The 26,818-nt window shown below is 36.5% G+C and overlaps 1 protein-coding gene across 3 annotated transcripts in view; it reads left to right on the forward strand.

The window, feature by feature from the left end:
• LOC148952938 (uncharacterized) overlaps positions 1 to 26,818 on the forward strand; it is a 146,757-nt gene that overhangs the window by 104,720 nt on the left and 15,219 nt on the right. For all 3 annotated transcript variants that reach the window (XM_089087466.1, XM_089087468.1, XM_089087467.1), the window contains 2 exons: positions 15,189 to 15,392; positions 16,609 to 16,773. In XM_089087466.1, coding sequence (XP_088943592.1) covers positions 15,189 to 15,392; positions 16,609 to 16,773 — 369 coding nt within the window. The remainder of the gene's footprint in view (positions 1 to 15,188; positions 15,393 to 16,608; positions 16,774 to 26,818) is intronic.

The following is a 26,818-nucleotide window of genomic DNA, read 5'->3' on the forward strand; positions in this document are numbered from 1 at the left end:
AAAATTACACGACAGGGAGCCAGTGATTGATCTATGACTTGCCTGGAGGGGCCAGCCATTTTATCTTGCATGGAAGGCTCGACACTTGATGGAGACACTTGACGAGAATAAACCGAGACCTGACGGGTAGCTGATAGCTCAGATATTACATAACAAGGAGGCAGTGTTTGGCCTACGGCTTGCCTAGAGGAGTCACGCATTGTATCTTGCACTGAAAGCCCTGCTGTGGGACTGGGGCTAAAATGGATTGTATCATCTCCATCACGATCTTTTGCAGCCGGGCCATTACCATAACGGGCTTGTGCAGCCGGGGCTGTAACTTCACTAGGCAGCATGGGGGATCGATGGAGAGGGGCTTGCATATGTCTCACAGCTCGCACAGATGACCCTGAGATGTTATGAGGGTGCATAGATGAGACTACATTTCTCCTGTGAGGTTTTGGGGACGTTGAAGAGACAGAATTTAGTATACATTAGAGCTCTTAGAAGGGAAATCAAGTATAAAAACAATACCCTCTTCTAGAAACCCCTACAACAACCACAGAAAAAAAGAATGCTTTTTTTGGCTATTAACATTCAAACCCTATTAAGCTTTTAAATAGGTGTCCCCTTTTCAAGAAAGCAAAAAGTAGGCTTAGAAATGAAACATTTTCATTATACAGATTGTGATTAATAAACCCAACAGTTAGTAACCATAGAATAGAAATAAACGTTCCTATTTTTACCATTTAGAAAAAAAAATTTAATACGTGCATTGCGAGAAATAAACCTGACAATAAGTAGTCTGTAGCCTCAGCGTGGAAATAAATGTTCCTATTTTTACCATTTAGAAGAAAAAAACATATAATTTAAGAAATGTTTTAAATGCACTAGAAAAAGAAAAAATCCGTCTTTAATAGGCAGAGAATAATCGAAAAATAGCTCCCTAGAACCTTTATTTCAAGAAAACCAACCAGTAGAATTTGCAAGAAATCTGGCCTAGAATTTTGTAAATGCTTCACATCCTCGTAAGGTTTATTAATCGACAGCAAAAGCAACCTTTCCGCATTCTTAATAACAGATGTCTTTGTTGAGACCGCAAGAGAGACCATTCTATTCTGATTAATCGCATACTAAGGTTTTAAACATGTGAGAAGAGGAAAGGGGCTGCAGAAAAAGCGCTATTTTTGACGAAACGAATAATTTCTTTTCAAAAAAATTAATTGTTATCAAATTGGGGGGATGGGTTTTCACGGTAAAAAGAGGGTATTTTATGCTTTAAAACGAGTATAAACAACGCAAAGTGGAAGGATTTTTTTTGGTGGGGAGAGGGGAGATACTAGAAAAAAGCACTTACTTTTTAGTAGGAGTTATCCATTATTTAAGATACTTGTTGTGTTTTCAACTAGTTATATGAGACTGATGAGAAATAGTCCTTACCCTGCCTATTTATAGACTTCCCAGCACACCGGGATCTTTGAAGGGAAAGTACTCTAAGGCTGTTAATAGAAAAGCAACGTGGGGGAGTGTTGGTGGGAAGCATGTTTAAACTTGTATCGGAGAAAAAACAATATGGCTTCTTCCACCTAGGAGGCAATTTTGGACATGTATAAACGTTCAGACATGGGGAATTTTGCCTAGAAAAAGCATTTTTTTTCCCTATGGCCGTCGTGACGTCAAAGGGCTGTCCTAGAAATCCAATACTATTTCTCTATGGCTGCCGTGACGTCAAAGGGCTCCGGTAGAAACAACTAACCGCATTGTAAAGGTGCGAGGGGCTAGAAACTTCACTTATCTAACTTCCAGAAAGCCCCTATTAATCTCCCGTTATTACTACATGTGAATTATACCGACCACATTCCAAGTAATTGAAACACCCAGGACTCTTGTCTGGGCATGCCAGATCTTGCCAGGGCGGAAATCTTGCTTGGACGTGCCAAATCGTGCCTGGACATGTCAAATCTTGCTTGGGCTGGAATCTTGCCTGGATGTGTCAAATCTTGCCTGGGCATGTTAAACCTTCCCAGGGCCGGAGTCTTGCCAGATAGAAACACGTGCGAGGAGCTCCCCTTGTTAATTTCCCTATTATCCCGACCACACTCCGATTAATCATATAAAATAAAATACTGAAACACTTGGAATCCTGGGAATCTTGCCAGGGGTGATAATTTGCATAGAATTGCGGCACCTTCTCGCCAAAAGAGGGATGCGCCGTTAAACCTTCTTCTTGCGCCATCGAACCAATGGAAGAAAGGAGTAGTCCGTATGGGTGTCATCGGAAGCAGAGTGGCAATACTACTTAAACTGGACTTTCGAGAGATGTCGGCAGAAAATTAAATGTATAACAAAATTGAACGCTATATCTTCTATTATTACCATTTTTCCATGACACTTTTAGTGACATATATTTTCACTTGTCTAAACAAGAAGCGCAAACTCAAAGTTGAAGATTTGACTCTTTAAGAAACCTAGCAAAATATGTTTTATATCATAGGAGAAGATTGTGAAAGTTAATTGGCATGTAAAGCTTGCTCCTTAAGATGGAATTACATACACTATGTGCCATGACTCAAAAACTCCCTGTAATATGATTATGGTCCCTAACTGAGTGTTTTTCTATTGGTTTTTAGTCGTTTTCCGAGAATTTTTTGCAAATCCAGCACGTTCTACTGTCTTAGATAGCTTCGTCAGACTCTATAATTATCATCTATTTATTCGTTTCATATATTTCATCTAGGGAAACTTCTGCGCCTTTTATAAGTTCTCTTAACCCCTCAATATGGCAAAAATGCCTAGGTTCTCCGAGTATTTAACTAGTTCCTTATTTGACTATGGCATAACCAAAAGCCGCCTGTTTATACTTCCCCAAATATTCTCAAGTTTACTCAATAACAGACTCAAATTCCCCCAAAATTTTATATTCCAGAGGGATCCTATACGAAAAAAAATTGTTAAATTATAATGTAGCTTTATCCTATGTAAGCGTTTCTACAACTTTTAATCCATATGGCGAACAATATTTTACATGTTCATTTGGCCCCTCCTCTATAGGTTTAGGTACAAGACAATAAACTCTTAATTTCAAAACTTGAAATTAAGAGGCTTCTGGATTATTTGGTAGTTTCCTATGAAATCAATGGTGGCGAATTCGAAAATGAAGTTAAAAACTTGAGTTTAAGTGGTCAAATAACTCATCTTATCCAAAACGGCTGTGAAAGGTGACCAAAATGAACTAGTTATTTTAATCACTTATCAGTTGATTCACCATTTCCAATCAAGCTAGGAATGGCACCTTAGAATACGAGTCTCAAACAGTTTAATTTCAAACCAGTATTCAAGACTCCACTCCCCCCCCCAGTTTGCGGTTTCCATTCCTTAGAGTCATTCTTTATAATAAGTGGAGCCATCTACCATAGTACTTGCTATAATACTGGCGTATTCAAGGCTATATACAAGGTTTGTGCCGTTTTTTTTTTTAGTTCCGCGAATAAAAGACAGAAGATCCGCCAGCGTTGAGTAGAAGTATTTAGTGAGGTAGTGTTTAGGATTATGGTTCTGATTTTTGAATAGAGCGGATAATCGTTTCTGCTTTTCAACTTCATTTGTGCAATGCCATCTACTGTGTATCATTCAAGCTGAGTTTGTTCTTCTAGGTGTCGATGGGTTGTATTTTGATTTGATTGTGCCTGGATTGACTGAACAAACAAGTGGTATGAATTAATGGAAAAACCGTTTGGTTCGGGATTATACCGAATTCATTTCGTTTGGATCCATGGTGGGACGGCCTCCCATGCCCCTCTTTCTCAGAATTTCTTTCCTGTCCAGTATTTCTTTTCTCCCTTCTTTTCTTTTAGTCCTTGTTTTCAAAGTTTTCGTTGTTATTTTTTTTTTTTGTTAATTAAGTTAATTTTGCTATTATTATTATTACGAGAAGTTTCGTTTTGTGTATGTCCCATTATTTACACACCTAATCTTACGAGCTCTGCTCTCTGTTGGGGGTTAATTTTTTTGTATTTTTATGTATATTAAATAAATAAAATAAATAAATTAAGTAGTCTCTTTTTCTTCCAGAACCGTCAACGAAAAAAACATGGTCTGCCCGATATGCCAAAGAAGCATCAAACCCGGTGAAAACACTCCCATATTATACGAGAAAGAAGCCGATGCCGTGAATAGCTCAAGCGAAGAAAGAGGTAGTAGCATGACTGTGACGACCGGAAATGAAGTCCACACCGCGTGTCGTCGTAACTTCAGTGACAGACGTCGGATCGACAGAGAAAAGAACGCTCAGAGGAAACTTGAGCAGAAAGAACCGGTTGCAGTTCCCCCGACTAGATCTTCAGCTCCAAGCTTTGATTTTTCGAAGAACTTTCTATTTTGTGGTCTAGCAGTGAAATTATACAAGATCACAAGTCGCGAATTTGCTGAAACTTATGCAGTACGAACTCATAGCTTCGACTGCTTGATTAGTGAAATGTGTAAGAGCAGGAACGATCAGTGGGCCGCGACAGTGTTTGGTCGGATAAATTCAAATACTTCTGATCTTCATGCAGAAGATGCCGTTTATCATCAAATATGCTCCGTAAGGTTCAGGACAGGAAAAAAGATTCCTAAAAAAACCTGAGGTCAAGCAGAAGTGAGGGACGTACCTCCACCAAACAAACAGAAGGGAAGACCGTGCGATAGTGCAAGGAAAGCCGCTCGCGAAGAAGCGCCTCGGTGCTATGCCAACAGTTAAGAACCTGTACCTCTGACGATCATTTTAAGAAAGGCGGCTCATATTCTCTCTGAAACTAACTGTGATAATTTGACATACAACTTACGTCAAGCCAAGGATTTGCTAGTCACTGAGTATGGCGAACGAGTGGTTGTGTCCGATTCAAACGGGAAATAGGCGCTCGTAATATTTAGAGATACGGTTGACAAGATATTACGAGAATATCATCAAGAGGTGAAAGCAGATAGTGAAAACAGAGAAAGGGATCAGCTCATCAAAGTCGTTGGAAGAATAATGAGAAGTGAAATCAAACCAGGAAGGACCAGGAAGGATTCCTACGAATTTCTTAACGAAATATCGTTAGTAGAGAAGTGTTTGAACTTCGTGTGCCCATCTCTTTGTCTACTACTTTCATCGATAAGTGTAGACACGCCTCGTCTAATATCTTCTATCGGACACGCTATAATGCAGGCATGCAGACAACGGGGTTTAATGTCTCCTGTACAAATAGGATTGGCTTAGCAGCTTCACCACCATTTTTCATCCCGATTTTTAATGGACACACTGCACAATCTCGGCTTCTGCTCTTCGTACTCAGAGGTAAAAAGATTTGAGAGATGTGGAGCAGTATATCAAACGTTGTTGGAAGAGTCCAAAGAGAAAGCACTTTTTTTCAGTATGTAGGAGAAAAAGTCGATTATAATATTGCTGCTATGGACGGCCTGAATACCTTTCATGGAATGGGTATTATTGAAGTGTCTACACCTGAGTTTCCGGCAACGGAGCTTTAAGTGCCAAGAAAAAAAGTACGTGGAGATGAGATGAAGTCAATCGGCACCCTGCCCTTCTACACTTACCAAAAACCCGCTAAGTCGCAACCAAGGACTTTTGTTTGCTTGACAAATAACAGTGACACTTATGACAATGAATGGAGGATGAAACGCTCTGGTGCATATCTGGCTTTTTCAAAAGCTCATACATGAGCTGGTTGGCCTTTATGTTGTCAATGCACCAAAAGCTATCTTATCCGGGAAAATCGAATATTCGTTTTTTGCCAAGGATTAACCACAACCCAAGCGATATCTGGTGTGTTTATTCTACACTTATGCACGCTAGCGAGCGTGCTAATCGAGCTGGAGAAAACTCTAGTCATTATCTTTGATAAACCGCTTTACTGAAAAAAAAAATATAAATGTTCTTACTTTTATAACTTTAATAAATGAAATATCATTAACATTTTGATTACTAAATATCAGTATATTTATATTGAACTGACAATACTCATTCATTTGTATTTTTTCAGTAAAGTACAAATTATGTTCCTGCCTTGGGAAGGCATAGGGGTTTTGAGCCCAACTTATGTTAATTTCTGCTCGTTTTGAGTTTGACTCGGTTATTTATTGTAATTTGTGTTCGTTTTGGGTTCAATTTATTTATCGATACTGATTTGCGGTAGTTTCACGCTACGTAGATTATTTGGTTTTATTTTTGGTCATTTTTTGTTTAATGGAGTTCTTTACTTTTCTTTGAAAAACTTATTTTGTGGAAAAAGTTTTTTTTAATTGATTCCTGTTTGTTTTATATTGACATAGTCTTTTCAGGGAAAAAGAAAATAATACTTAAATTTTTTCGTTTTTTTAAGACTTTATAGTTTGGCCTGCTATTTCTATTTTGGAGAAAAATTTTCAGCAATTTCTAACAAAATAAACACGTTTAAAAATCTGGACACAAATAGTGGTGTTTAATTTAGTTTCCTACCTCCTCTAGTTGACCTGAAATGGAAAACTTGATACCATTCGCAAAAAAATCTGCTTACTTTCTTTGTTGGCTTGGATACACTTATGCTATTTTGACTTGGTTAAATTTTAAGAGCAGAAGTACCCCCAAAAGCTGGAACATAATACCCTCAGTCGTTCTTGAGATACTGCTGAGATGCCTTACTAGGAATTAGCATTAACATAGTGCATTTTGATTTAATCTTAAGGCTACATTTAGTTGTTAATAATAAAGGCAAATGGGAAGGTGGGCGTGGGATGGGGATTAATTGCCCTCCGATTACTTTCGGCTATTAAAAAGGGCATCAGCCCTTTCTATTTCAATCAAATAAGCCCTTTTCGAAGTTCCTACGACAACTCCTTCGATATGAAGTGCCCTGTTCTAAGCAACAACGACAAAATAAAATCATACAGTATACCCACATCGATCTTTACTATCAAAATTTCAAGCCTTCAAATCACCTTCGACTATTAAAAAGGGCACTAGCCCTTTCGATTTCCAATCAAATGAGCCGTTTTTGAGTTTCTACGACATCGCTTTCTATAAACACCTTATAGGCCCCCTGGGGCATAAATTACAACCCTTACTCTAAGGGCTGTGTGGGTGGCTGTCATCCTCTAAGACATAATTTCCAGAACTTTCAACTACGTTAAACAAAATGGCTATCTCAACATTTTGATTGGATGTGTTTGGGAAAATGGTGGGCATGAGAGGGGTGTTAGTGTCACTTTCAACTATTAAAAAAGGCACTAGCCCTTTCAATTTCCAATCAAATGTGCCCATTTTAAGTATCCACGACAACGCTTTCAACATAAACCTTAGATGCCCCCAGGGCATAACTTACAACCCTTTCCCTGAGGGCTGGGGGGGGGAGGGTTGTCACCCTCAAAGACCTAATTTACAGAGCATTCTACTACGTTGAACACAATAGCTATCTGAAAATTTTCATTGGATGTGTTTAGGGGAATGTCACGTGTGAGAGGGTGGTTAGTTACCCTCCAATCACTTTCGACTATTAAAAAGGGCACTAGCCCTCTCAATTCCCAATTAAAAGACCTCTTTTGAAGTTTTTACGACAACTCTAACTATAAAAACCTTATATGCCCCCAGGGCTTACAACCTTTGCCCTGGGGGCTCTGGGGGGTTTGTCATCCTTAAATGCATAATTTTCAGAACTTTCAACTACGTTGAACAAAATGACTAAGGGGCTCTAAGGGGGTTATCATCCTAAAAGACCTAATTTCCAGAACTTTTGACTACGTTGAACAAATTCGATATCTTAAAACTTTGATTGGATGTGTTTGGGGAAATGGTGGTCGTGAGAGAGGGGTTAGTTGCCCTTCAATCCCTTTAGACTATTAAAAGGGCACTAGTCTTTTCAATTTCCAATTGAATGAGCCCTTTTTGATGTTTTTAGAACATCGTTTTCTATAAAAACCTTACATGCCCCCAAGACATAACTTACAAACCTTACCATGAGGTTTGTGGGGGGGAGGGGCTGTCATCCTTAAAAAACTAATTTACAAAACTTTTATGCCCCCAGGGCATAACTCATAACCCCTGCCCTGAAGACTGTGGGGGGAGTGTCCTGCTCAAAGGCATAAATTCCTGAACTTTTAACTGCGTGAAACAAAATGGCTATTAAAAATTTTGGTTGGATGTGTTTGGGGAAAAGGTGGGCTTTAGAGGAGGGTTAGTTGCCCTTTAATCACTTTCGACTATTAAAAAGGGCAATAGCCCTTTGAATTTCCAATCGAATGAGCCCTTTTTCAAGTTTCTATGACAAAGATTTCAATAATAACCTTATATGCCCCCAGGACACATCTCATAGCCCTTGCCCTGAAGACTGTGGGAGGAGTGTCCTGCTCAAAGGTGTAATTTCCTGAACTTTTACCTGCCTGGAACAAAATGGCTATCTCAAAATTTTGATTGGATATGTTTGGGGAAATGGTGGTTGTGGAAGGGGATGTTAGTTGCCTTCCCATCACTTTCGACTATTTAAAAGGGCACTAGCCATTTCAATTTCCAATCGAATGAGCCCTTCTTGAAGTTTCTCCGACAAAGCGTTCTATAAAAAACATTATATGCCCCCCAGGGTATAACTTACAACCCTTGCCTTGAGGGCTGCGGGGGAGTGTCCTCCTCAAAAAGATAATCTCTATCTGGAAATAAACTACGCTGAACAACATGGCTATCTAAAAATTTTGATTGGATGTTTTAGGGGGAAAGGTAGGCGTGAGAGAGGGATTAGTTGCCCTCAAATCACTTTCGGCTACTAAAAAGGGCACTGGACCTTTGAACTTTCCAATCGAATGAGCCCTTTTTGAAGTTTCTACGACAAAGGTTTCAATAAAAACTTATATTCCCCCAGGGCAAAACTTATTACCCTTGCCCTGAAGTCTCTGGGGAAGTTTCCAGCTCAAAGGTATAATTTCCTGAACTTTAAACTGCATGGAACAAAATGGCTTTCTCAAAATTTTGATTGGATATGTTTGGGGAAATGGTGGGCGTGGAATAGGTGTTAGTTGTCTTCCAATGACTTTCGTCTTTTAAAAAGGGCACTAGCCATTTCAATTTCCAATCGAATGAGCCCTTTTTAAAGCTTCTACGACAACACTTTCTATAAAAAACTTGTATGCACCGCATGCATAACTTACAACACTGGTTCTGAGGGTTGTCGGGGTTCTTCTTCCTCTGAGACCTAATTTCCGGACTTTTAAGCTACGTTGAATAAAATGAAAATTTCAAATTTATTATGTGATGTGTTTGGGGAAAAGGTGGTCGTGAGAGGGGGGTTAGTTGCCCTCAAATCACTTTCGACTATTAAAAAAGGCACTAGTCCTTTGAATTTCCAATAGAATGAGCGTTTTTTGAAGATTCTACGACAACGCCTTCTATAAAAACCTTATGTGCCCCCAGGGCATAACTTACAACCCTTGCCCTGAAGGTTTGGGGGAGTGTCCTCCTCAAAAATTTAATTTCTATCTCTGTTGGGGTTCCACCCCTGTTTCTTTTCTTTTCAGATAAACGATCCATTTTCTTTTCTGTAATTATATTTGCCTTTAAGATAATTTTTATACCTAACTTGAATTCTGGTTGCTAAGTTAGATTCCTTCGCAATAAGTAAGCTTTGAAATAAATTCTATTTTTGAATTCCTGGTCTGAGTTATTGAAAGGTGAAGTTAAGAAAAAGTAGAATGGACTTTGAATGGGGATTTAGAGGATTGGCCAGGGCCAAGCGAAGGTCCACCCCTACGTAGAGTTTGTGTACAGAACGAATATTATTTTTCGGTCAGTCTACATTTAAACCCCATGTGGGGAAGCCTATTCCTCTTGTGATATATGACCTTTGGAAGATTAAATGTAAGATATTTTCTACAAACTGTGTACTAATTTTCCCGGAACCCAGACAGGGTAAGAACAGACTTACGAGATACCGTCATTATTATATCTACAGGGGGGTTCATTACCTCCAAGGAGATAGTTAGAGATTTTTAGTGGTGACCCGGGTCGGGTACACTCTTGGCCTTAAAGTGGCCATTTGACCGCTCGATCACGTTATCATACCCTGGGGCAGGGTATACTGTAAATTGGGTATTACCAAACCCGATATTTACAGAACCAGTGTGGTAGGCGCGGGCATCCCATTATAATTTTGTGCCGCCGGGTGATTTTCCCTCCAGTAAGTGGTGTAGCACCTTTTTTGCACCAATAAGTGGTGACACCCGTACCTTACCACTCCAAAACTGATGGCAGCAAGAAAAGGAGCTATCAACAGCACTGATAGTAAAAGAATTCCACGTTTTCGAAGAGACAAGTTAATTTAGCCTACAGAGTGGCCTATTGTGATTACATATAGAGAGAAAAAATACAGAATCAATTAATAGAATTACGAAGGTCTATAATGGGCTGTGCCTTGTTATAAAAAAATAAAAAAGAATAACGTGAAATTAATTTAGTTGAGTTTACAGTGAGGGAATCTCCGGATTGAAAAGTATTACAGGGTTTAAGGACAAATAAGAAAACGTTGAAAGTTGGGTTATTATTTGATTGAATTGGTGGACTTAGATATAATCTTCAGTGACGAAGGTTATAAGAGTATTGAAGACGGCAAATTAGGAGGATTTGTCAGTTTGTGCGCACATTGGACAAGGAAGGTGGGAGGCACCTGTCCTATTGAGTAATCTGCCTAGGAGGAGATTATATTTGGAGTACGAGTATCCAGGGAGGATAAGTGATATGTTTTACAGGGTACTTCCCCTGTTTGAGTTTAGTACAGCTAATTCACTAGTGGAATATTCGCGCGGTTTTTCGGTTTACTTTCTCGTCCAACCCCTGTTAATTCGTTTTTCGGAGATATATTTCACTCGCGTAAAGTTGTTTGCTGCAAAAGAATTCGTTATTCCCTCATGAAGTCTAGATATTCCGGTTATTTGAAAAATTGCTGAATCTCATTACAGGGCGCTGATATAAACAATAGTAATTGCGCATCATAATTTTTGCGTGTGTCAATTGTTAAACTTGCCAAGATTGACTAATTGATTAAGAGATAATATAATTGGAAAGAAGTATACGCGGTAAAAAGGTAAAAGGAGGGGGTACAAAATAAACAAGGAAGAAATAATATGTGAAAAAACAAGACGAACTCACCCCTCAGAGGCTGTGCCCAATGAAGGGGAATTACGGGTAAGAGAAAATACGGATAGAGAGTGAACAGATTCAGAAAATGAATTAAGAAGAAATAATGACAGACGGAATCAAAGTAGTCTGATTAGAAGGAGCAGTGTTGAATCGAGATCCAGCAGGGCTCACGAAAAAGTAGTCATGTAGATATGACACAATATATATTAAATTTCATGAACGAAGAAAGAATAGCCAGAGAACGAAAAGAGAAGGAAGATAGAGAAGAAAGAGAGAATATTGGAATAGCTAGAGAAAAAAGGAAGAGGCTGATAAAATAGCCAGAGAACGAAAGGAAGAGGCTGATACAGTAGTCAGAGAACGAAAGGAAGAGGCAGATAGAGAGGATAGAAGAGAACTAATGCAAATAATTGCAGGCAAACATTTTCAAACGTATAAGAGAACGGCATGGGTTAGAAGCCCGGAAAATATACACAACTTCGTTGAATACGGGGGGAGGTGGACCCGCTCATAAAACAAATTGAGAGGATGTGCCGCCCTGTCGGAAAAACAAAATACTTGATACTCGTGTTCAAAATATTGATAATCTACAAAAATGGGATGCGGAATTAAAAAGACAACATAATAGTGAAAATAAGACGCGCGAAAATGATTTTTCCTGGAAATTTTCAGAAAATGGAAAACTTGAGAACACTTTTAACGAGTGAGAGACGCCAAAAAATGTTTGCCAAAATGAAGCGCTGATTGTACCAGAGAAAAAGGAGATGAAATTTATTGTACACGCTTTTCCTCGTAAAATTCGAAAAATTTTAGCACGATATGAAAAACCAAATGTCAGAGTTCAGTTCCCATTTGATGACGAAATATTTGTTTCTGCGGTAAAAGTAAAGAAAACTAAAAGAGAGAAAAAAGATGCAAAACGGAACTACAATAAAGGAAGGCAGCCAGAGATAGCGGAGGCTGGTGTCCAATTCAGATTTAATGATGATTTAATATTCGCGATTGGAAGGTTTGAGAAAAGTAGAGATGAAAAGAGAAATGCAAAAAAGAGACAAAATTTGAAGATTCAGCCGGCATTGGCGAGAAATAAAAAGTTGGATGGGCTCTGCCTTGATAACATAAATAATAAGGAGAAAAATAAAAAGTTGGATGGGTTGTGCCTTGATAACATAAATAATAGGGGGAAGAGGTCTAAGACCTATGGGGAACAAAACAAGATGATTACAAAATAAAGAAGAACGACCTACAACGGGTTGGGGAAAAGTTGGGAGATATTGAATGTCGAGTCGGATTGGAAAAACTTGGGAAGGAATCTGAGATTAGTACTATCAACTCAGAAGATATGTCGATCCTTTATGAGGGGAGGAATCCCTTCGGGAAGATCCCCTGCGGGAAGTCACGAAAGATAGCCCTTTTCCTCAATGCACAACTGGCGGACGAGTTGTGATCCCTTTACCAAGGTTTTGCCTCTCTGATCTGGAGTCCTTGGGAAATACTCTCTCCCAGTCACTTCACATCTCGCCCAAACCTTTGTCCGATAATCCTATTCATAGTTTTTCTCTTCATGAAAACCGACAATTATTTCCGGCAAATTGTATTCAGTGGGAGATGTATCCAAATTTCATCCTGAATTAGCATCAACGCATATTCTTCATTTGATCATCCCAGGGGAGGGAACCCAGATTGAACTGATTAGTGATTCGCTCAAATTTTTAGACGATTTCCCTATACTCTTATCTTTTTCACAGGCCTATGCATTTTCGACCTTAGATTATTTGGAATTATGCCAAGGGGCAATTTACAGTTTAATTGAGATGTGGGGTTGTTTCCGCAGATGGAAATTGAGAGGCTAGCACAGCCAATTTTTCATGATGGCTGGCATCATCGAATGTGCCAGAAAGTGATTGTCTGCTCCTCTCAAATGTACATTTCGTGTGAACGAGAAATCTTTTATTTTGCTGTGCAAGACAAAGTGCCACAAATCTCGTGGATTTTTCCTTCTTTGAAATCCCAAGCTTGATGAATAGAGCTCTACTCACAATAGCTTTGATTGGTTGGACAGAAATACGGCATGGCAATGGAACAAAGCCAAGGGAATGGTATCGTCATGAAGCCATAAGCCAACGGTTAGCTGCAGTGGAGATGTACAAAAGAAGGAAGAACAGAAGATTGACAAGTTTTGTGATTTTGAAGTTAAGTGGTTTATTTGTAAGGGTGGACCAGCTTGGCGCGTGGGTGATCATTTATCTTACGGGGGAAGGTGTTGGGGTTCTACCCCTGCTGCTTTTCTTTTTAGATAAATGACCCATTTTCATTTTTTTAATTATATTTGCCTATAAGATAATTCTTAATCGCAAGTTGAATACTGGTTGCTAAGTCAGATTCTTTCGCAACAAGTAAGCTTTGATCTAAATTCTATTTTGGACTTCCTGGTCTGAGTCATTGAAAGGTAAAGTTGAGAAAAAGTAGAATGGTTTTGAATGGGGATTTAGAGGATTGGCCAGGGCCAAGCGAAGGTCCACCCCTACGCAAAGTTTGTGTACAGAATGAATATTATTTTTCAGTTAGTCTGCACTTAAACCCCGTTCGGGGCCTATTCCTCTTGTGATATGTGACCTTTGGAAGATTACAAGTAAGATATCTCCTACAAACTGTGTACTAATTTTCCCGGAACCCAGACAGGGTAGGAACAAAGTTATGAGATACCATCATTATTATATTGACATGGGGGTTCGTTACCTCCAAAGAGATAGTTAGAGATTTTTTTAGTGGTGACCCAGGTCAGGTACACTCTTGGCCTTAAAGTGGCTATTTGACCGCTCGATAGCGTAATCATACCCTGGGGCAGGGTATACTGTAAATTGGGTATTAACAAACCCGATATTTACAGAACCGGTGCGGTAGACACAGGCATCCATTATAATTTGGTGCCACCGGGGGCTTTTCCCTCCAGTAAGTGGTGTAGCACCATTTTTGCAGCAATAAGTGATGACACCCATACCTTCCCACTCTAACAATCTGGAAATCAACTACACTGAACAAAATGGATATCTCAAAATTTTGATTGGATATGTTTAGGGAAACGGTAGGCGTGGAAAGGGTGCTAGTTGCCTTCCAATCCCTTTGGACTATGAAAAAGGGCACAAGCCACTCCAATTTCCAATTGAATGAACCCTTTTCGAAGTTTCTACGACAACTTTTTCAATACGAAGTGCTCTGCTCTAAAGGGAAAAAAATAATAAATAATACATTGTGCCAACATCGTTCTTATAGTCCCTCAGGGCATAACTTAAAACCCTTGCCCCGAGGGTTGTGAGGGAGTTTCCTCCTCAAAAACATATTTTCTATCTGGATATCAACTACGCTGAACAAAATGGATATCTCAAAATTTTGATTGGATGTGTTTGGGGGAATGGTGGGCGTGGGGGGCTAGTTGCCCTTCAATCACTTTCGACTATTAAAAAGGGCACTAGCCACTTCAATTTCCAATCGAATGAGCCCTTTTCGAAGTTTCTACGACAACTCCTTCGATACGAAGTGCCCGAGTATGGATAAAAAAAATATATAGATAAATAAATAATGCATTGTGCCAACATCGTTCTTTACTTAGGCAGCACTATTGCGCTGCCTATGATTGTTAGATATCCTCCAAACAGTGTGGGAGTAAGAGCTATTTTCTTATTATGCCTTTAGGGAGTCTCAGCCGTTCCGACGATTTTCATACCAAGGGAAGAGGAAAGTGCTCCTAAACTATTGCCTTGAGCACATTTACAAAAATGGGATCTCAAACCCAAATTACACTTGATAGTAAGTATGAACTAGTGTCCAAGTATCAATAAATTTACCAGATGGAGTTCAGACTTTAATACGTCTAAGCAATAAAAACCTTGAGCCTTACCCCCCCCCCCTGCCGAAATGTGAAAGTTTACTTGGTAATTTCAATCAATTCACTGTCGTGGGGAAAATTTCACGATTGGAAAATTGATTTTTTTTTTCTTTCTTAGTTTCTTTTTTATTCCAAATTCTAGCATCAGTAGACTAATATAAGCGATATATGTTATTTTTTTTTTTGCAGCTCCTGTCGGGACTTCTTTTGATTGATGACATGATGGACGAAGCATACACACGAAGAGGTAAAGATTGTTGGTATAGAACCAATAACTTAGGAACAAAAGCAACCAATGACGGACTATTCATGGTTTCAGCAGTCTTTGAATTTCTCAAGAAATATTTTTATAACAAACCCTATTATTTGGACGTACTAAGAGTATTTGAAAAGGTAAGCTAGGCTTCGTACTCCAATTGCTAAGGATATGAAAATAAAGCAGTTTTTGCCCACTTAGGTCTTAGTTTTACCCTTTTTAGGTCTACTTACACCTGAAAACCGAGATATTCTAAGATTTTGTTTTTGGTTGTTTCAAAATTTCGAACTTCTTAGGGCTGTATCAAATTTTTATCAGTGTTCCCACGCTGAACAGTGAAATATTTTTTAGCAGAAGTAATTAGTGAAATTTGACAACGGTTTTTGCCCGTAAGAATACAAACGTTAACAGACCTTTGATCCCCAAGCCCAACTACACTTTCAAAAAAAGCTACACTTTCTTTCATTCTTGAAAAGTACACTTGAACTAAAAATGTCCATTCAAATGATCGATTCCATACTTTTTACGACCATAAGTTTCAACCACCTTATGGAAAAAGAAAAAGGGACTAATTAAGATGGATCTCGTAAAAGGAAAAATAAAAGACATATTCCTTATTTGCCTCAAGACTAAATCTTGAGAATCTAGTAAGATAGAAAGTACCAGGTTTTTGATTTGGGTATCAATACTAAGCATAGCGGAGAATTTAGATGAAAGGCGTAAAAGGAAATACCAGAAAATTCAATACATTACTTTAATACGGTTCATGTTAAATTAAAGTTTTACACAAATTTCACATAGAAGTTAGCAGTTTAAGAGGCAAATGTGTTTTTCTGGCCCAAAATAATAGGAAATTGTATTACCGTATTACCGTATAGTTTCTATCATTCTTGACAAGCGCAATTGATGTAAAAAATAAGCAATCCCATACTTTTGACTATCATAAGTCCCAACCGTCTTATGTAAAATAAAAAATAGGGGTTTCATAAGAGGAAAAATAAAAAAAATTATTTTTTTATTCGAGACAAGACTACATCTTGAGAATCTCAAGTAAGATTGAAGGCGCCGAATGTCTTTGAACACCCATAAAGCGTTTTGTGCGTAATTTATGAAAGGATTTCTTATAAAAATACCCACAACATTTGGCTTTTTGCATATTAATAAAATGGTATTTCCCACAGTATATGAAAACAAATTTCAAGGGATTTGCCAGTTTGAGAAGTAGGAATAAAAATGCTGCAGACCTGGCAAAGGGTCTGAAGCCCTTGCTCTAGAACCATTTTAATTCACAATAAATCAGAGTGGTTCTAGCCTTCAATGTTCAGTAGGTCTGAGAAATATTTTATTTTTTAGGTTTTACATAAAACAAACCTTGGTCAAGTGATTGATATGCACTCCTACACAACAAATGGCAAAATAGATTTTGCAAAAGTTACAAGAGAGCAGGTGTCTGTCATCGCCCAGTACAAAACTTCTTACTTTACAATATACATCCCTGTTGTTTTGGCTATGCATATGGTAAGTTTGTTTGGCTAAGCATATGGTAAGTATATAGCAATATATTTTCTGTTTTAGAAAGGAAAACAAATCATCAGACGTTTAAATAATTTTGTTTTAGAAAATTTGTTTTACGGATTTATACTAAATTCGGACATTATTTAGGTAATGATAAATGATTGAGAAATACAATAAAATAAATTATTTTCTTTATTTGATAGACCTATCGATTTAAATATATATGTAATATATTACTGCCTTCGAAGCTGTGTGGCTTAACTATTTTGACTGGACAGTAATCCGTGGGTCACGAGGCCACTTCATATGGAAGGAGTTATTGTAGAAACTTCGGGTGGGAATCATTCGATTGGAAATTGAAAGTTGTAATGCCGTTTATAAAAGTCAAAAGTAATTGGAGGGCAACCAGCATCCTTCCACGCCCTTTCTAACTGCCCTAGACTCAAACACATCCAATACTGTTTACTGTTTACTGTTTATTTAATTAATTCAACATAACAAAAAATACATACCCCCAACAGAGAGCAAAGCTCGTAAAATTGGGTAAAAAACAAAAAAAAAACAATTTCTCATCATAACAAAAGAGAGAAAGAAAAAAAAAACCTGGTTAAAGAAAAAAACAAAAAACATAACAAACATAAATAAAACAAACGCTGTACAAGTGAGGCACAGAAGGCTATCCCAACATGGGTAACAAATATAAACAAAAAAAAATAATAATAATAATAAAAATATTCTATTCCACCATCACAGGTCAATACATAATTTTAATATTTTCTTCCTTAGAACTGATATTTGCCGAAATGATGCCTCAATTTGAATTCTATCTTTCAGCCTATATTTATTTGAAATAAATGGTATTTGGTATCTAATTGAAAATCTAGATCTTTCACAATTAACAAAGGGAATTCGATATGTTCCAGAACACCTAAGAGCCGAAGGAGGGGGCAGAATCAACAGAGATTTTTCATAAAAATAACTATTAGGATCTTGTATTTTAAAATGCCATATAGATATATTAAGTTCGCTTATATGTTTCAGATCTAATAAATTCAAGAAAAGAAATAATGTTTCATTTTCCGATGCATCTCTAAGTTTTGATGGACGATGTAAAAAATTTCCAAGTATTCTCACTGCTTTGTTTTGAAGGATCTGTAGGGGTTTTATATGCGTCCAAAAAGTATTTAAATAAATAATTGTGCAATAATTTAAATAAGGAGCAATCAAAGAATGATAAATTATTTTTAAAATTGAAAATGGAGAAACATGTTGCAAACGATACATAGACCCAATATTTTGCGAAAGTTTCACCCTTAAATGATCAATATGATTTTGAAATGACAAAAGGGGATCAATAAAAACTCCTAAATAACGATACGATTGAACTCTACGTATTTTATGCTCACCAACTTGAAGCTCCTGACATGAAATTTTTTTAGTAGCACGTTTTGAATGACCAAAAACCATAAATTCAGTCTTCTTAAAATTCGGTACTAAATAATTAGAAACAAACCATCGATTAACTGAAACTAACAGTGTTAAACAAATTTTGAATTAATGTAGATGAATCCTTCGCTTTAACAGAAACAGCTGTGTCATCTGCAAATAAAATTGCAAGACCATTATTTCCCTGCAAACATCGTGGAAGATCATTAATATACATCAAAAATAAAAGCGGACCTAATACCGATCCTTGTGGGACACCAATATCTTCAAGATCATTTAAACTAGACAAATGTCCATCAACATCTACCACGATTTTACGTCCATAAAGGTATGATCTTATTATATCTAGTCCTTTCCCTCTTATACCGGAATTTTCCATTTTATCAAAAAGAATTTCATGGTTTAAAGTGTCAAATGCTTTTTTAACATCATAAAAAACAGTAGATACATGATAATTACTATCTAAGCAGTCATTTATTTCTAATACAAGAGCTGCAACTGCTTGTTCCGTCGAATGGCCTGCCCTAAATCCAAACTGATATTTGGTAAAAAAAATTATTTTATCTAGATAATTAGTAATCCTTCCTTTTAAAATTTTTTCCAATACTTTAGACAATGGTGATAAAATTGCAATAGGACGATAATTATTTGTATCAGATTTATCTCCTTTTTTATGCAATGGTATTACACGAGCAATTTTCCATCTTTTAGGAAATGTACCTGAGAAAATACATAAATTTAAAATATGAAGCAATGGTTCACAAATTACACCTGCAATATTTTTTAGCAAATTAGTTGAAAGTTCATCATATCCCAATGAATTACCATTTTTTAAATTCTTAATGACCTTTTGAAATTCTGCAAAAGTAACCGGTGCCATAAATATGCTCGTATCTTCAGTGGGCGGTAGATATTTTTTATGCGACCTTGGGGAAGAAAGGTCAACTTCTCCTGAAACAACAGATGATCCAATACTAGCAAAATATTCACTAAACTTCTTAGCAACAGCTTGTGGTCCTCTAAATTCTTTACCATTAATATCAAATAACACTTCAGGGTGTAACAACTTTTTATTTCTTCCAATTTTATCATTAATCAAACTCCAAGTTTTTCTAGGGGAATCTGAATTTTGAAAAGATTTTTCATAATAAAGTCTTTCACTTACTCTAAGGATCCTTACCAGCATATTCTTATAATTTTTAAAACGCGTGATATTTATTTCCGTGGGATATTTTATTCTAATTTTATATAAGCGATTTTTCTCATTAATAGATCTCAAAAGTGATTCATTTATCCAAGGTTTTTTTGGTGTAAGTTTCTTTCCTCTCGGGCTCTTATATGGGAAAAAAAGATCAAGCTTTTAATTCATAATATAATAAAATTTATCTAATGATTGGTTCGGATCCTTCTCATCAATTACAGGACTCCAATCAACATCACCAAGCCCTTCTTTTAACCTTAACACATTTTTATGTGAAAAATCTCTACGCTTGGTTTGATTTTTTTTATTATGCGGAAAATTTATAAGAAAATCAGACATAATTATACAGTGGTCAGATGAATCATCAGGAATAATAAATGTATTAACAGCACTATAAGGTGAAAAAATATTATCAATAAGTGAAAATGATGTATCAGCTATTCTAGAGGGAACAAAACATACGGGGTTTAGTCCATAAGATAGTGGGCCCTCCAAAAACTGCAAAATATTTCTATCTATTCTATTCTGATCTGCAGATAGGAGTTTCATTAAATCAATATTAAAATCACCCATAACTAAATAAGGAGTATTAAGACTAGCTAATTTATCCAACATACTTTCAAAATGATTTTTAAATTCTATCTGGCTGGATGACGGAGTACGGTAAATAACTGCAATTAAAAGCTTCCGATTATTTGGAAAAGAGCATTCAACTACACAAGATTCAAAAATCATTTCAATATTCATTGGCAAAAAATCAATCCTTATACGTGCTGGTATGCAATTTTTAATCAAAACACCTAGACCCCCTTGTTTTTGTCTTTTCCGACCGATGTGAAAAAATTGGTAATCTTTTACATGTATATTTTCAATTAAAAAATCATCTAAAAAAGTTTCACATAGGCCTAATATATCTGTATCTGAATCCGACAAAAAAGTTTCAATCACATCCTGCGCAGTCCTCCAACCCCGGCAATTCCAAAACGACATCCTACTTGTATTTACATTTTTTCTTACCAGCTCATTCATAAATATATATTGATTTTTTGGGATATCAAAATTACTAGAAGTATCTTCATCATCACCAGCTACAATAGTTTGAAAAATTGACTGAAATGAAAGAGAATTCCGCTCAAATTCTTTTAACCTTGATGATGGAATTTCACGATTATCTCTATCCATTATCAAATATTAATCCCACGTTAAGAGCAACCACACCATGCCCCAAAAGACCAGCAAACCATAATAAAAAATAAAAATTAAAAAAAAAAAAAAAATAATCTCCATTCCAGGTAGTTTTCCCTCAGTACGACTAATCTGCGCAACTTTTAATTTAACCTCTATGTGGCTATAAACAAAAATAAAAAAGGAAAGAATAAAAAAAAAAAAAAAATAAATAAAATAATAATAATAATACACCTTATATAAACTAAACATAAAAAAAACACTTTCAATTTAAATGTTTTCATTCATATTGCTTGGGCAAATGAACTATTACTGCAACCCACGACAATACGACATCAGAACATCGACAGGGACTATAACAGGCACTTCCCTTCGGGCGATGGAAAAAATTTTATGAAAATCGTCAATCTCCGGTATGGCATCATTGAATGTGTATTTGGTAAACGAGCCGTCTGGTCTTTTCACTAGCAGATTCGGCTGAAACCCCTTCGATATCCAGGCATCACATCCATGATCTTTTCGTAATTTGTCACGTTTCACTAGAAGCAGCTTTCGCACTTTACTGATTTCAGTTGGGACATCATCACTTATGAACAGGTTGCTGTTGTTTCCAGGGAATGTCTTATCCTTAAGCTTGCTAGCGTTCTTCAATATGGCAAACTAATCGTCTTTTTTATTCAGTGTCACCTTCAAAAATTTACGGTTGCTATCATAATGAGTAACTGTGAAATTTACTTCGGGCATTTCCAGCCCGTGACGAACTACCTCTGTGAATAGAACTTGAGCGTGGTTATTATCCTTACAATCTGCGTTCCATATGATGACATTATTTTCTAGCTTTGCAGCTTCCATTCTCACAATCCGAAACATATAATCTTCATTTTTCCTTCTTAATTCCATTATTTCATCCGTGCAAGTTTTTATTTGCATTTTGAGGCTAGAGGTTTCATTCTCAATCTTTCCAATTTTCGATTCAGTATTGTTTATCTTATTCGTTTGTAGCGATTGTTCTTTTTCGAAGTTATCCACCCTTGCGGTAAGAGTTCCTAATTGATTGTTGATATTGTCCAACTTATTTCCATTTTCTTTCACAACATCAAGAATTTGCTTAAAATCCGCAGCTAGTATCGATATTTCCGGTTTCAAGCTAGAACTGAGTCCTGAGGTGTCAAATGAACTGTCCATGCCTTCTTGCTTAGCATTTTTCCTTTTACGTCCCATCTAATCACAAATATATCAATAATCCTTGATATAATATTGTCACATAAATTCACGTCACACAGAGGTCTTAACTACATCTTATTCTGACGAGAGCATTGAATGATGAATAATAATCCTTATTATTGCCAAACTGGAATACCTCACTTGGATATCTTATGAAATTAACTCAATTTAACAAAGTCAAAAGTTCAATTAATGCATTGGTCAGAAACTCCAGTCAATTCAATTTATTCAGTGACGTCACACATTCCACTGGGTTACAGATACTGAATAAATAGTTTATGAGACGTAAAAGCGTTCTCACTATTTCGTAACTACTGAAAGAATCCAGTGTCTAATTAAATCAGAATAAAATCCTTTACCGACAACTAGTTCAAACTGGGATTAATCCTTTTTAAAAGAATAGATAGATCTTAACTGTTCAAAGACTGAATCAATACTGAAAATATTAAGCCAGCCCTTTTGTTTAAAATAGTTGAAGGTTCAATAAATATGCCTCTGGGGGTGACATAACCGCCAGAGCTTTTGGGGCAAGAGCTGTAAGTTATGCAGTTTGGCCATTGTTTACAAATAACATTTATTATTTGGAAAGGGGGCATATTTGATCCTGGATTTTAGAAAAGTTTAAGGGTATTGAGGTGAAAATTTCATGGAACATTTTGGGAGATACTGGACTAAATCAAAGCACACTATGTGCATTCAGGTTATCAATAGGACGTATCAGCAATGTCTCAGGAACGACTAAAAGAATTAAGCTGAAACTTTCAGAGCATGTTGAGGGGAATGTTGAAGTAGCCAAAAAGAACTACATACATGCTACTACGACTACTATTATTATTACTACTACTACTGCTACTACTACTACCAGTACTACTACATCTCCTAAAACTGCTACTACTACTATTAATGCTACTACTACTGCTACTATTATTACATCTACTACTATTATTACTTAAACCTGCTACAACTACTACAACTGCTACTACTACTACTACTACTTCTGCTACTGCAATGGCTATGGGTATTAAGCTGAAACTTTCAGGGAATGTTGATGAACTAAATAAAAGCACGCTACGTGTATGAGAGTTGTCAAAAGGGCGGTCAGGTATGAATGGTATAGGGCTTTAAGTTGAATCTTCCAGTGTAGCCTATTAGAAAGGAATGTTGAACTAACCAAAACACACTGTTTGTATACTACTACTACTACTCCTGCTACTAATACTAGTATCACTACTTCTACTACTACTAAATCAAAAGAGTTTAAGTGTATCCAGGTTGTCACATTGGCACAAATGCAATATCTCAGTAATAGAATAGCAAGTTATGTTGAAACTTCCAGGAAAATCTGAGGGGGGTGTAAAACTACATCAAAAGGGAATATGTGCATCCAAGGATTGCCAAAAGGGCGTATCTGCTATGTTTAAGAAAATGCTAAGTTGTAACTTCGAGGGCATGTTGAGGGTGATGTTGAATTAAATTTAAAAGACTTTACGCATCAAGGTTGTTAAGAGGACGTATCTGCAATAATTTAGGAATGGTTAAGAGTATTAAGTTGAAACTTTCAGGGCATGCTGAGGAGGATGTTGAACTAAATCAAATCAAAAGACACAATGTGCACTCAAGGTTGTCAAAACGGCCTATATGCTATATCTCAGGAACGCCTAAGGGAATTAAGCTAAAACTTTCAGGGCATACCAAGGGGGATGGTCGATTAATATGTGCCTTTACTTAGGGTTATAACATAATTTTGGTCAGAATGGTTTCAGCCCCATAGAAGCCCAAACACTATGCAGATTTTTAATCTACTTATCTGAATAATTTTCCACTATTATTACAACTATTATTAAGAGTTATTGCAAAATTTTGTCTAATCTTACGTATACCAAGCAAAAATCTTGATTATTAAGTATGAATACAGAAAAAAAGCTTTAAAAAAATTCTTTTTACTAACCAATAAAAAAACACGGTTAATCAAAAACGAACATAATATAAAAAAAAAGAAGTAAAAAAGAAGTAAAACCCAAAACGAACGTACATTACAATAAATAATCAAGTCAAATTAAAAACGAAAAGAGACTACCACAAACAGTTCAGGTTCTGAAGCCCCCTATGGCTTGTAAAGAACAAAATGTCACTTGCGCTTTACTGAAAATAAATATAAATTAAATATTTCCTTTTTCGTAATTAATGCAACAATGCTGAGACTTCCAGGAATGAAAACTGTCAATCTGCATTTCATTATTTCTTTTTGTATTAGATTTTGATGATGGTATGACAAATCAAAACTCGCAGCTTTAAATAAAAATTGTTTTCTGTTTGAAAATGTGTAGCAGGTGCAAAATTGTAATATTAAAAGTGACAAAAATTTTTCCTTATTAGTCTCTCCAAATATTTTAGTCACGAATGAGAAAACAGTTTAGACTTACGTGTATTTTCATTAGTAAAGAAATTTAAGTGCTATATATTTACTAAAACACATTATTCTTAAGTGGACACTAAAATCACTGTCATCCGAACACAAGAATTTATTTTTCGCTTGGAAATCAATCTTAAAACTTGGAATACCCATAAAATTTTTAGGAAGGACATCGTGGGTATAGCCACAACAGTTGAATATGAAATATAAACTCGTGTATATTTTCCCACCTAAAGCTAAACAACTGCCAAGTAAAAATTCATTTTTTACTAAATAAATATCTTTATGGAGGAAACCTCACGATTATAAGATAAATATAATTTAAAATTAATATGCAAACTTGGTGACCCAAACAAGTGTGATACCAAACAAGGATATAACCTTCACTAAAGCTTCACTAGGACCGTCAGCTGAAATAGATGCCTCTTCATAATTCATTAAGCTGAGGACTAATGGTGTCTGATGATTCGGACGTATAAATATCATAATTTTACCGTAGATATGTAAAATACCAAATCCTAGTAAAGAACGATTACTATTAGAAATATACTGAATAGACAATTATCTTAATATAGTGTCTATGGGACTCTCCTTAAGAAATGGGAGTTCGGTTCATACTTCAATAATTTATACAAGATGATGTAACACACGTTTCTTTTGACAAGACAATATAACACAAATATGGGAAGGCGTCATAACATCTAATTTTCAGGAGCACTAACGTCATTATTCCGTCTACAAAATTCGTCATAACATCGACAAAAAAATCCGTCAGAATCACTAACCGTCATACCATCTAAAATTTTAAGACTTTAGTTTTTTGGGTTTAGGGGGGAAAAGGTACCTAGGCTAGGTTACGTATTTAATATATGCTATGCTTTACCCCACCCCCGTGATGCGCAAATATATAACCGAAATTTGTTTCTAAACTATTATATGCTTATTACTATAATATAAACTTATGGATTATTTTTATGTTATGACGTTTAGTGGTTCTGACGGTCAGATGTTGTGACGTTTAGTGCTTGTGACGGTTAGTCAAAATAGTAGCACCCCCACAAACATCTATAGAAAAGTTACTCCACTGGGGTATGATGTCGTATTTCAGTGACCCTACTTATTAAATCCCTGTACTTCATCTCGGAGAATGGAGGGGGTCCCAGGGCTCAGAATCGACATAATTTTAAAAAAGGATGTGGAAAACTTTAGACAAAGGTAAACAGCAAGAAGGACAAAGTAGGCTCAGGTATCAGTGACGGCTATTTGCGATTTAAAGTAATTTTAAGGTAAGCTATTTGCATCCAAAGTAGGATGAATTTTAACATACCTGATTGAGCTGAAGCTTTGTTGTGGGAGTGGGAGGGTGTTATAGGTTCAAGGAGGAAGGACACTTCATTAATTTTATCCATAGTGATACTGAAACCTCACGTTTATTTACGGTGGCTTATTTTTTATATAATATCAGTCTTGTCTTAGTCTCCAGAGTGATAACACCTTTTCGAATTTATAGAATTTTAAAACCAGGTTTGAAATCTTATTAATTCAGTGCCTCGATTTTTAATAAATTTAGTGACCTTGATTGATTACAGAAGTTGCACAATACTCAGCTACGGACTAAATTCTAAATTGAACTTATTGTTAGAGACTAAATATGGATAGCTTTGTTTGGATTTAATGATACGGTAGTACAAACAGATATAACATTTCTGTTTCTTCAACAGTTTTTTAGTTCGAGTACTATGAAATAATTTATTTGCCAAAATCATCCATTTTTTCGCTAATTCAGTGATAGCCTGTGCAGAAGAGAGCGGGAACAAACACAAGACCTGTATCCGTACCGGCCAGACATTGATCCTTAAACTGCTGGGGAAAGGCGATTTGGATACCGACACTTCCCACAGGTTTTGTTCACTGTTTTATAGCAGATATCAGCAGTTGAATACACCCTTGTCTGGTCTTTTGATGCCATCTTTCGTGTATACTTTACTCTAATGGCTCTACATTTAAACTCTATTTTGAATTTCCTCTAGTCAATATAATGCTGGATTTAGCTTTGTTGTCGAAAATGACACTTGACTTTTTCGAGGTAGCTGCATTACGCGAGGCAAAAATGGTACTTCTTGAACTAGCATTTCCTGCACGAGTATCTCAAGCTACAAAAAGCCGAACAAGATTCAGCGATTTCAGAATTGTTGGAAATTCTAGCCGATAGTGACAGGAAAAACATTCAGCTTCCAACCTTTCTAATCTCCCACCCTTCGAGTGTCCCACAGATTCCTTAAACAAATTTCTCTATTTTACTAGGAGAAATTCGGGATCTCAAAAGCTCACTGTCGGTGACAAAACAGTACACTGCAGATGTCAACCTGGCAGCTTTTCCATCAACAGCCACTGCTATACCTAAAACGAGAGAGACCCCAGTTTTCTCTGTCATCATAGAAGACGCTCCTTGCATGGACCCTTTGCCCAGACTACAGACATTTAGTCAAGTGCAGTCCGAAGATTTAAGAAATAACAAGCTACAGGTGAAATTTAGTGGCATTGTTAAAGCTAAAGCTTTTTGCAAGGAGGCCCCCATC

The sequence above is a fragment of the Artemia sp. Qi Xiang Cuo genome, chromosome 4 (assembly GCF_049724085.1).
Source record: "Artemia sp. Qi Xiang Cuo chromosome 4, ASM4972408v1, whole genome shotgun sequence".
Classification (NCBI taxonomy): domain Eukaryota; kingdom Metazoa; phylum Arthropoda; class Branchiopoda; order Anostraca; family Artemiidae; genus Artemia; species Artemia sp. Qi Xiang Cuo.